This window comes from Thunnus thynnus, chromosome 18 (genome assembly GCF_963924715.1).
Source record: "Thunnus thynnus chromosome 18, fThuThy2.1, whole genome shotgun sequence".
Taxonomy (NCBI): Eukaryota; Metazoa; Chordata; class Actinopteri; order Scombriformes; family Scombridae; genus Thunnus; species Thunnus thynnus.
The window spans coordinates 13,012,125-13,024,132 of NC_089534.1; the positions used below are offsets into that span (position 1 = coordinate 13,012,125).

The 12,008-nt window shown below is 41.3% G+C and overlaps 1 protein-coding gene across 3 annotated transcripts in view; it reads right to left on the minus strand.

Moving 5' to 3' along the window:
• Nucleotides 1-273: 273 nt before the first annotated feature.
• ino80 (INO80 complex ATPase subunit) overlaps nucleotides 274-12,008 on the minus strand; it is a 36,978-nt gene continuing 25,243 nt past the window's right edge. For 2 of the 3 annotated variants that reach the window (XM_067573129.1, XM_067573130.1), the window contains exons 29-37: nucleotides 8,250-8,344; nucleotides 7,604-7,676; nucleotides 6,911-7,069; nucleotides 6,298-6,400; nucleotides 6,106-6,194; nucleotides 5,529-5,684; nucleotides 4,814-5,024; nucleotides 2,667-2,882; nucleotides 274-1,913 (exon numbers count right to left, since the gene is read on the minus strand). In XM_067573129.1, coding sequence (XP_067429230.1) covers nucleotides 1,705-1,913; nucleotides 2,667-2,882; nucleotides 4,814-5,024; nucleotides 5,529-5,684; nucleotides 6,106-6,194; nucleotides 6,298-6,400; nucleotides 6,911-7,069; nucleotides 7,604-7,676; nucleotides 8,250-8,344 — 1,311 coding nt within the window. In that variant the 3' untranslated portion in view covers nucleotides 274-1,704. The remainder of the gene's footprint in view (nucleotides 1,914-2,666; nucleotides 2,883-4,813; nucleotides 5,025-5,528; nucleotides 5,685-6,105; nucleotides 6,195-6,297; nucleotides 6,401-6,910; nucleotides 7,070-7,603; nucleotides 7,677-8,249; nucleotides 8,345-12,008) is intronic. The other variant, XM_067573131.1, reaches the window with a different exon arrangement.

Below are 12,008 nucleotides of genomic sequence, written 5' to 3' on the forward strand. Positions count from 1 at the left end.
AGACAGCAAACTGAATCTGGACTGTCTGTAACGGCAATGTCTATCATAAGTTTGCTAACATTGGCCACCATAAGCTACTGCTCATACCAGACCACGCAAGACTGTAGCAGCAAAAGTCCTGAGTTGAATTGAGGGTTTCTTTTATTATATTATATACATATATATATAAGAATTCAACACTAAATTTGTAGGAAGAATGTGTTATTTTGTCTTTCAAATGTTACGTACTGTCGCTTTAAGTGAGCAAAAATCATTACAAACAAACAGGACGGCTGATTTAGCACTCATTTATTTTCAGTTGGCTCCTCCTGTTAGTAAAATGGCAGATGCATTTATTCATATGTACACACAACCTATAAAAATAGACAGGCAAATGGGGGGAAAAGCCAGAGGAAATGTTGCTCTCATCATTATGTACATCAATATAGAACATCATATTTTAATCACACTATAAACACAAAACAAACAAACCTATAACAGATGTAGTGCTCAACTCAGGACACCGATGCAAACCTTTTCTAAAACATCAATGACATCAAAGAGAACCACAGACTCCTCAGCACGAAAACGGTTTCTGAAAAATAGAAATGGCTTCAGTACAATTTACACTGTTTTACAGGTGAATATCCCATTCACAATTATGATGAATTGCCTTTTTTTTTAAAAAAAAACTGAAATAACTTAAATATTAGACAACCAAATCATGAATGAATTCATAAATTTAATTTAGCAGCATTGCCGTATCAGCCAGTAACCCTCATTTTGGAATATAATTTTTTACATCATCCATTCGTTTTCCCATTAGACAAAATATATATAATCAATTTTCATTTCCTGCTGTACTGGAATACATTTTTTTCAAAAAATGTTAAGACCTGCCATGTTGGTACGGGTACTCACATCTTTTTATTATAAAAATAAGAGCTTTAGTACAAAAGCTGTAGACGTATTGTTTGGTAAAGTATGGGTTGGTATGGTAAGGTTCACATTTAAGCTCTGTGAAATGCAGAATCATCCACCAGTTTGCACTGAGCATATCTACAGAACAATTAAATAACCTAATGTACATGTATGACAATAACACACACGCAAAGAAAAAACAAAACAAAAAAAAAAAAAAAACAAAAGACGTGGCTCAGTGCATTTGACAGAAACTTCTTTGCCTCACTACCCCGGCAAACACAAGGATTTCAAAGCCCTTTAAGCTACACGTGTTGGTTCACGTCTTTGTTGTAGCTAGGTAGCAAATCAAAAGAGTTTCCTGTCATGAGTAGAAAAGTAGTTTGTCTTCTCAAAAAGCACTTGGAAATACTCGTCACGATGCAAATAAAAATACTCAAGGCAGATTCTGTCCACCGACTTGGACATATTAAAATAAAAAAACTAACACGAAAAATATGGAGGCTGGTAGGGGCTGTACCTTAAAATGACTGTGTGTGTGTGTGTGTGTGTGTGTAGGTGTGAAAAGGGTCCTTTTAGTTGCTGAGTCAGCAGGCAAGAGCATGGTCCTCCAGGTAGTGAGCCTCACTTACTATAAATACTGTACTCCCTACTTATTAGTTTAGGCTTAGGACATCTGTGGGGATCACAGTGAGAGTAGGTCAGTTATCTGTGTGTGTATGTGTGTGTGTGTGTGTGTTCTATAGTGAGACAGTTGTGCGTGTGTGAGTGCACATTCATGCGTGGTCAGAATGTATGAGTGCGTCATCGAGCCCCAGGACCGCCAGGGCCCTTCCCCTTCCTGACTGCACCGTGGCTGCTGTGGTGGTGGCTGTGGGTCAGCTGTTTGTGGGGGCTCGGGGTGGAGGTGCCTCCTTTGGCCTGAGGAGACGAGCTTCTGCTGGGGTTGAAGGCGGGGCTGGTACCAGACCGGCCCAGGGAAGGCTGCAGGGGGCTGGATGCAGAGAGGCCAGCTGGACAAAGAGACAGACATAAAGATGGTTAAACCGTGACACTAGGCAATACATTCCTTATCAAGACTATAAAAATGTTTTACATCAGTGTGAAATTTTGAAAAATATTTCACTTGAATTTGGAGCCATTAGCCAGAGCAACACAATCACTGCAGAAGAAACTTTGAGATTCATTTCCATTTCCTTAAAAAACAAGTATCAAGTAAGTTTATCGGAAAATGTTTTCCCAAATACGTGAACCAACTAGAGAAGGGAACTTGAATTTAGAGATGTACCAATCTGACTTTTTCTCACCTGATACTGACTCCGAAACCTAAACTATAGGTATATAATCGCTCTTTTTTTCCTGATCCAATATAACGCCTCTTTTCCCAAAATTTAAAATATGTATACCTCACTCTTTTGAATTTTTTTTTGTAAAGTGATGTTAGGCAAGAGTTGCTGTGGTACTAAAAACCGTGACTGATAGTGAAGGCAATTAAATTTATAATGCCACGAAACTTTACTTAATTGTTGATCTGTCACATCTGGCTGATAGCTGATCTGCTTAATTAGATCAGTATCAGCTCTGATAATCCAGATGTTTGCATCAGTGTATCCCTACTTGCTTTTAAAGATGAAACCATGCCAAAGAGGAAGTGTGACAACTTGTAAATAAAGGGCATGAAACAACACAACAGTACAGACATGGACCACCATGTTTGTGCATGCATGCATTAGTTGCAGATCATACAGAGTAAAGTATTTACTAACCTTTAGAAACACTGTAGCCATAAGCAGCATATGCTGCTGCTGATGCAGCTGCTGCACCAGCCATTGCTCCTGCCATAGCTGCCGCACTACCCGCTGTTGACTTGCGCCCACGTCCTTTCCCTCCTGACTTGGCTCCACCTCCTGATCCTTTAGGGCGTCCTCGACTCCGCCCGGACCTGCCTCTGCCGGGACTGATTGTGTCCGAGGCTGAGACGCCTGATGAAGGAAGGAAAAACAAAAGTCAGACAAATGCTTTTCTTTTTATATTTTTTTTGTTATAATTGCCTTTGTATTGGCTCTTCTTTGAATGCATACATGAACATATTACATACAGACAGGATAGAAATTAAGTTAGGAAGGAATAAACAGTACTAATAAAAAGTTCTGGCAGAGAGATATTCTGTCTGGCTTGGTCTTAACCCCAGTCCTCAAAAGATACGGATGTGGTTATTTTTACTGTAATCTAGAAGAATTATTACACATTCATCATTACCCATCATTAGACTAAGTACAGACTCAAGCAAAAACAGAAACAGTGCTCCCATTTTCCATAACGCTTGCAGAATTAGAGTTTGTGTCTGCCTCACTGATAATGTGCTTAAGTCTCTCCACTGGTCTGCGTTTTCTTAGCATGTTTCCATCCAAACACTGTGGTACACAAGCCCTCTCTGTGGGGGGTATGAGCCTAGCCTATCATTAACACCCAGCCACAGATAAAAACCCTCCATAAATCTCTGACTCCTACCCTCCCCTCTTTAATGTCACTCTTCCTCCCCTTTCACTCGTTTGTCTAAGTTTCACCAATCGCTCCCTCACTCCAACCTTCACTCCATCATCTAAACTTCTCATTAAAGCATCTCTGAGACTTCCTCCCAGCTCACTGGGCCTGGTTAGCAGAGGCCATTCATAATCTCTCTGGCAGGCGCCTCTTAGCATGGCAGCCAAAATCCCAAATGGGTTTCAATGAATTGCGATGCATCCAAAGTACAGATATACTGTAGAAGCAATATGAACTATATATTCACTATCTGGATCCAGAGCATTACAGCCAATAAAATCCTCATGAATCTAAATAATCAGCTGCATGATACATATGAGGTACCAGACAACTTATCTTAATGGACACAAGCCTATTAAAACACATGTCCTGAAGAGAACAGCCAGACTTCCGTGTGCAGCGATGACCCTCATGTAAATCACACTTATTTCCTTTTCCAACATCGCTGTAATGTGATAATACTGTCTCATAGAGAACGTACATTGGTTTTGTTTGGCACGTTTGGAGCTTTAAGAACGGAGGGCAGCTGCACAGATTGAATGTACCGAGATTACACTCAGCTAAGAAAACATCAAAAATGAACATTTTGACAGCGTACATCATAAGGTAGCAGGGTGGGCTGATGAGCAGAACACATTTTACACACTGATTACATTTAGACTCATTAGAGACTGTTTACTGTTTTATGCTGCAAATAGTTTTACTGATCTTTTCACATTTATTCATCACAGTATTGTGTTACTTTTTGGGCACAAGCAGCATCTACAAAAATCAAGCCTCTTATGATGATATATAATCGAGTGATTAACACTTCTATAACTAATCTATAAAAGCCTAAATGACCAGGCTCCTCAGGTGCTCAGTGACCTGGTGATACCTCTCAGTGTTTCTATCTCTAACGTGAGGCCCGTTTACTGGGAATTGTATGGTGCCCTTTTGTAAATCCTCACTTGGAGAGATGTTTTTTTTGTTTTTTTGTTTGTTTGGATCAATATGTGGAACTCTTTACCCACAGAACCCAAAATGGGTGATTAACGGGCTCATTTTAAACTCAAATTAAAACAGTTTTTAAAGAGGGATCAGTAATGTGGTCATGAGTGATTTGGTGCTTGTCCATTTATGATGTTTTGTGTTTTAATGTGTGTATATTGATGAGTTTTTCTGCAGTTCTATATGTATTTCATTGAAGAGTTTTATGTATTTTTAAAGGCCAATCTAGAGACGGGCATTGCAAACTAGCTTAGGTTATAAATTCTGTAGTATGTGGTGTTAGTTCATGCTATAAACTTGACCCTATACAAATAAGCATTAAATAAATAAATAATCACACAAAGGGCAATGACCAGCTAAAACTCGTTTGATCTCTCACCGTTCATGTTGTCAGAGACCGATCCGGACACAGAAGCGGGGGAGTTGGTGGCACGGGACTGCGGCGCAGACGAAACCGGGTCATCCACAATGACCAGCATGTCGCTGCTGCTCTCGTCCGCGTCAGCGTCCGGCGGCAATGAGCCGGGCTGGAGCTCGCTGCTCAGGGAGATCTGGCCGTGTACAGGAGCACACACAGACACACACACAGGCTGGGAGTCAGCACCACAGGGAAACAAGGGAACCAGGCCGGTAAAATAGAGGGGAACCGTAGAGGAAAAGTGAAAGGAACAAAAAAGGAGAAGGAAAGCGAGGAAGATGGGAGGTAGAGGAAGAGAAGGATTTAATAGATAAGGAGGAAAAAAAAGGTAAGAGAGAGAGATGAGGTAAATAAAGAAGAAACCGGAGAGACAGAAGGATAGAAAGAAAGAAGAAAGGAACACATGGAAAGAGGATAATCAATAAACAAAACAAAGGAACAGATATTAAGAGGGGACAAAGGATGAGAAAAGGAAGGTGGGGAAAGGCGACAGAATTTCAAAGCAAAAGATGCAGAATAAGAGAGTGAGTTGGTGGATGCAGGTCAAAGTGACATAATGGAGCAGTCACTAACTATCCTGCCATCATAAATCACACACACACACTCTTCCACTTCCATTTCCCTTCTCCTTCACTTCCATAAAAAAGGACAAATCTTGTTCTTTGATTCCCCTCACCTCACTAAAGGGACTGGGCATGGCCGAGTCCATCTCCACGCTGATGAAGGAGTCGTCTCCATCCGCGGACAGGTTGGAGTTGTCGGCTGAAGGCGCGTGAGAGATGACCAAGTTCACCTCCTTTCTCCTCTTGTTCTCCGACTCCTCGTTCTTCTTCTGCGGGTTAGAAGCGGAAACATGGTAAAGAAGACGGTAAGTGATTAATATATTCCCATTCCTTTCCTAGGTTGTAGTTATATCTCACATCCTGCCCAACACTTGAGTCCGGAGGAAGATAACTCAACAACTACTGGCCAGATTGCCATGAAATCTGGTATGGATATGATCCCCCAGAGGATGATTTCTAATGATTCCAGTCAACCTTTGACCTTACAGCTAACACTATTTAGTCCCTGACAAGATATCTCAAACGGATGGTCAGATTCCCATGAAACTTGCTGTGGATAATTATGATCCCTTAAGAATAAATCTAAAATGTCTTTAGTGACCCTGTGACCTTTTCTATAGCTTTCACCATCAGCAGCACAAAATCTCCACTTATGCACAAGACAGTCGTTTAGCTTTCTGCTGATCATACCTTCTCGGCGTACTTCTCCCTCTTTCTCTTGCGCTCTTTCACCTTGCTGCTCTCCTCCTGCTGCCTCTTCTCCTCCTGTCTCTGACGCACTGCGGGAGAAAACACACAATGATTTTTAAAATGTTCCTTCATACTTACTTCTTGTAATAGGTGCCACTGATCTGAATCATGCCTTTGTTTTCAAATACTCACATTTCTTCTCCAGCTCGTCATCGTCCAATAGCAGGCTGACCACCTCTTTGGGTTTGAGTGTGTCTGGTTTGAAGTTGCCTCCAGAGATCACCACCCGTTGGATCTTATTACACAGGAACAACACAGAATTAATCAACTCTGTCGTCAATTCATATTTCTATTCCTGCTTGTGTTTTGTTTATGTATTGATTTTGTGGAATAGAAGCTTTTTAAAAACTCTCAAATTGAGTTCAGATTAATGGGAGTATAATAGTGTGCCTGTGATGTATTCAGGTGCCAAATAACTTCAAAAAATGAGTTAATGCTGTTAATATATTTTTTAAAAGCAACATTTAAAAAAAGAGACCCTCATTGGGGGGATATATTTCAAAGGAAAACTCCTCGGGAATCTAGAGCTATACTTTAAATTGATTAATACTAATTTCTTGATTTAATCAAAACTGTGGGAGGGCTGTATTTGTTGGGGTATTTAGTTCAAATATCAACAACCTTTTTGAATGATCGACTCTATGACTCTACCTTAAATCGGTATATATTTTACTTCTCTGCAATTCTTTTAGACTTATTTTGTCATATTTCATGTGTTGTATGTGTGAGTGATTGAATTTCAGACCTCGCTCTTCTCTTTGGCCCGCTGCAGGATCCTCTCCTCGATGGTGCCCTGGCAGATGAGGCGATAGACGGTGACCTGCTTGGTCTGACCCAGTCTGTGAGCCCTGTCCATGGCCTGCTGGTCCACCGTGGGGTTCCAGTCGCTGTCATAGAAGATAACCTGGAGGAAGAGAGAGAAAAGAGTATGAAGACAAAAATGATTTTTTCTAAAATAAAGTACGATCCACATGAGATCAAGATCACCTTTGGTCCAGTTGCAACTTTTAATCCTGCTGTATTATTATTGGTGATGATGTGATGACAGCACATACATGAAGCAAAACTCTTTTCTCTCTAAATATGGCGATGTGTTATCCCAAGTGAACCCCCCCTTTGACATGACAGATGTCCTGTGTTGACCATCTCTATAGAATCATTGTCATTAAAGCTAATCCCACTTGAACTATAGGGTTAGGGTTAAGGCTGTAGGGACACAGAGGGAGATTATGCTGAAAGATGTCTACCCCCCTTCAAAAACACATGCAACCATACAATAGTATCATAATGTCAACATAGTAATGCTCTTACATCATCTATACCCTTTTCTGAAACACACACAGAGCAAGGTCAGCATGATACATTTAAAAATATTAGTGTTTCTTATACTTGATATTAATCAATTAAGTGTTTTTCCTTCAGTGTGTTGGTGACTCACAGTGTCAGCAGCAGTCAGGTTAATGCCCAGACCTCCGGCCCTCGTGCTCAGCAGAAAGACAAAGATATCCGTCCTATGGATAGAAGAGGGGGAAGAGGGGGAACAGGGGGAAGAGGGGGAGGAGGGGGAGCGATGCACAAAATAAGAAAGAAAGATATCATTTACAACTGCAGTGCAAATACTCAAATATCATGGCACAAAATTAAGTTACAATGTAAATTAAGAACCATTCTTAACAATGTCAAACTGAAACCAATCCTGAAAACAGCCTGGCAGCAAAACTGGGCCTGTGTGCTACAGACTTTTAAAACCTCACAAGAAGAGAGGCATGGAAATTGAACCAAGTACTTGATAGCAGAGTTCCATACAATAAAGCACTTTCAATAAACCAAAAGACGCTCTCACCTACACCCCCCCCCCACCCCCCTACAACAAGAACCAGAGAAATACCGGCGCCACAGAGCTGTGCACTAATGTAAACCAGAGCATGTGGACTCACGAGGAAACGCACACACACATACACAAAACCATTCGTTTTGTACATGCCCATGTTAAGATTAAACTGTTCACTGATACAAAAAGGGCAGATTTATAGTCAGTTATTGGCAAAACACACTCACGCACACTTGAGATCATCTTTACTCACCGGCTCTGGAAGTCAGCCACCATGTCTCTGCGTTCAGAAATCTTGGAGGATCCGTCGAGTCGCATATAGGTGTGCTTGCGGTAAACCATGTACTCCTGGAAAACGGGACCAAAAAAAAAAAAGATGGATGCCAAAAGTACAGAACAGTAATTTCACAATGTGGGTTTTAGTTACATTATCCTCCTCATCTCCTCATTTATTTTGGTCTGTGCCAGAGCTAACCTTAGTACACCATCAGTTAAGTGCATTTGCTCAAAAAACATAAACATTTCCTTCGACAAAGCTGTCACATAGAATCAGGGAAGTAATAAGTGCGAACAGTTGCTAAATACCAAAGGAATTGCGATTGTTACTTTTCAAGATGCTTGAACAAAAAGTGAACCGGATCCAGCCCCGCATGGAATTCGTGAATGTAGCTTTTTGAATCAATGAATTTGTGCTGCTGAACCTTCCCGGGTCAGTTTTACCACTGATTTTGAAATGTGCAGACTCTTGTCATCTTAATCTGAGGAAATCGGAATGTGGGACTGTTTTCCTGCCTCTTTAGGGAATAGTCATCAGCAACTATATACTGAATTTAATAAGTTCTCAAATATGCAATGCTGAGTAAGTCTTTCTCTAAGGATCAGATAAGCCCTGCAGGTTTTTAAAATTCCAAGGGTCAACAAATACTAATCTTAAATTAAAGAATTTCTGTCTGGCTGCAACTTTATGTCCAATATACAAAAATCTCACATTTCTTAAGTTCATTTTGTGAAGTTGAAACTTCAATCCTAAGCCCAGAGAGACACTGAGAAATGCAGAAATTAATATTCTATCCCCCCATCCCCTAAACTGTTCTCTGCGAGTGTGTGTGTGTGTGTATGTGTGTGTGTGGAGGGGGGGTGTTAGGTCTGATGGGAGGGGCCCCTAAGGTGCAGGTGTCAGAGCAACAGCAGTGATGAGGTGACATGTTGATCTCTCTTTATCCCTGCCCTGAACCCCTGAACCAATGAGCCACTTACAATTGCTGTTACACATCAAAACTCACCTCACACAATCATTACCAATGATACTAATGATCTGACACTATGTTTTCTGTGACCCCTCAAAGCCCAGTCATGACACCCGGGGCCTCTGTCCCGGCAGGGCCTGCCCTCCTCTCAGTACGTCTGGCTCTGTTCCCAACCGCCCCATCTGTTCTGAGTGAACACTACATTAGGGACCATTAGCCCGGTGCTCGCCAAAATGCTGCTAACCTTGTTGAATTGGGGTTTGATATCTTGCCAACAGGATGTTGCAGATACTGTTACGGGAAACCCTTATTCAGCCTTCCTTAATGATAAAAATTAATCTACGTCTAAAGTTATCTGAAGAGAGTTTAAGAAAAAGATCACCTGAGATCTCCAACTGTCATGTTGCTTGTTGAGTCCTGGTCCTGCTATGTAATACTGGATGTTACAGTATGGACTTTCTCCAACACTGAAATCAATACGTCAACAGCTGTCAATTTTCTATTTTTTTTTTTGTGTGTGAGCTTGTGTTAATCATAAGTGACACTGTTATATTTCTGCAGTTTTTCACAGATTTTGTAATATTTTTCACTGCTAATGTTATAAATACGAGTGAACTTTTCACTGGACAAAAAGTTCATCTTGTTCAACCAACTGTCAGCAGCCTATTAAGAATCATATTTAGTAAGAAAAATCTTTGCGGTTGTGATATCCGAGTGAACTAAAAGCATAATCTGTTTAAAAGCATGATGACATTTCTTGTTTCCTGTCTAATATTTCTGTCTCGCCTCAAACTACGTTTGTACTCTGGAGTTGGCACATTGATGTGCCCAAAAGCATTTCTTACAAAAACACAGCCAGTGGCAGCCAGGTTGTTCTGAACTTCCCAAACAATAACAAGTCCCCGCAGTCAAGAAAAAAAAGAACTCTCAGAAGTGCACGAATACATTGTGTATTTATTGCAGTGCTCAATTGGGAACACGCTGTGCAAGGTCACAGCCTGTTCCCGACTGCAATGCTTACTACTAACAGAAAAGAACATCAAGTAGAGGAACTAAAAATACTTTTCGACTGGCTAACAGCAAAGATTGCCAGCCTTGTGACAGAAATCTGAGTTGGAAGTCACACCAGTATGTTACAAGTGCTTCAAGTGTCACGAAACATAGAGTACCAACATATTCAAAACTTGCAACACTATCCATCCATCCATCCATCAAAGCCTCAAAGTTAATGAGCTTGACTTTTCAGAATGATGTACGTGCAGAGTTTGACAGTAGAAGGCTGTTTTCACATTCATCTACTGAAAGTGGAAAGTTTCTCAGCGCTCATTGAAAATGAGTTTAAGGGGCGTATCCATGAGCATGATTTGTGACATCACAGCTAGTTTAGAGCCAGTCGCGTTCCAGTATACAGCTTACACGAGTGTGATGTGGAAACTTGAAGCCTCCAGCTCACAAACGCTGAGAATGGTCGTCCTTTTGAGATGAAAAATATTTGCATATTCATAGATTCTAGAGTTTTAATGAGGGAGAAGGATTTTCATGAGCTTTTTTTGTGGAAAAAGCATATTAGACACAAATTATTATTCAAAGTAGAGTGTTTTATATACATCTTAAAACATGTCTGGAAGGGATCTTTAAGTCACTTCTATTGTATTTACAATCACAGTGTGGCAGAAATGTATAATAAAACAGTCAGTTTGCATCATAAACTGAAGCCAAAATCTAAACTGAATCCATGTTTTGTATTGAGTAATGGGTCACTGTATCCCACATTATGTTGGTTAATAATATGAAAGAGGAACTGACAGGAAAATTTAGCCAGAGCTGTATATCTGTAGTCTTTATTCCTCGATACAATCTTCTCTTGATTTCTGGCTGCGTTACCAAAGACTCAGCTCGGGCATTCCTGCCAACTCGAAGCCACAGACTTCCAAGTTCAGCTAAGTGCCGTCTGAGCAGCCACAGACACACAACTCATGTAGAGGGGCAGTGTCTTGGCGGTCCCGCTCCAATCTCGGCTGCTGCCACAAAAAGCCAACAATGTTATTTTTCTTCAGGCCACCCGGACCTCAACGATCCATCACCCAACAGCGTGATGTCACCAGGAGAACCGGCAGCCTACTGGCGACGAAAACAATGACGCTAATGACACAGATTAGCATCAGCTTCTCCTTCGCTCTTTCTGTTAGTCTGTGTTCAGGAAATCAACTCCATCTGCAGAGTTTTCATCTCGGACCAATGAGAAAGATAATGCGGTGAAGGAAAACTGAAGTCAGAGTGGGTGAGTGTATGATTTCAATCATTTCGCCCATTAGCGGAGGAGATGCTGTCACAGCCACCCATAACTGTATGAGGTCACTTATAAACACGCACTTCTGCAATACACATGGCACTGCAGTGCAAGCATTCTCGCCAGCGCTGTTTTTTCTACGGCCTCTGACACAAGGCATTCCCACTGTTTCCAGACACACAGGAAGACAGTCCTTAACCACCTGGGTTGGGTCCATCTGCCATCAAAAGATTTGGCTGTGGAAACAACACTGCGCTGTGTGAACAGGGAAGGAATTCCCAGTGACATCATGCCAGAGGCTTTTGGCTCCATAGTGATGTTTGCAACAAATATGGAGGCAACAATAGAGTATTGCACTGAGGCTGTCGGCACATGATCGCCGGCAGAATGGCTTTGCAACATTGTTTTCCTATGCAGAGCGCGGTGACGCAGATTTTATCATTTGAACTTTAACTCTGATTGCTGCTGAACGTGG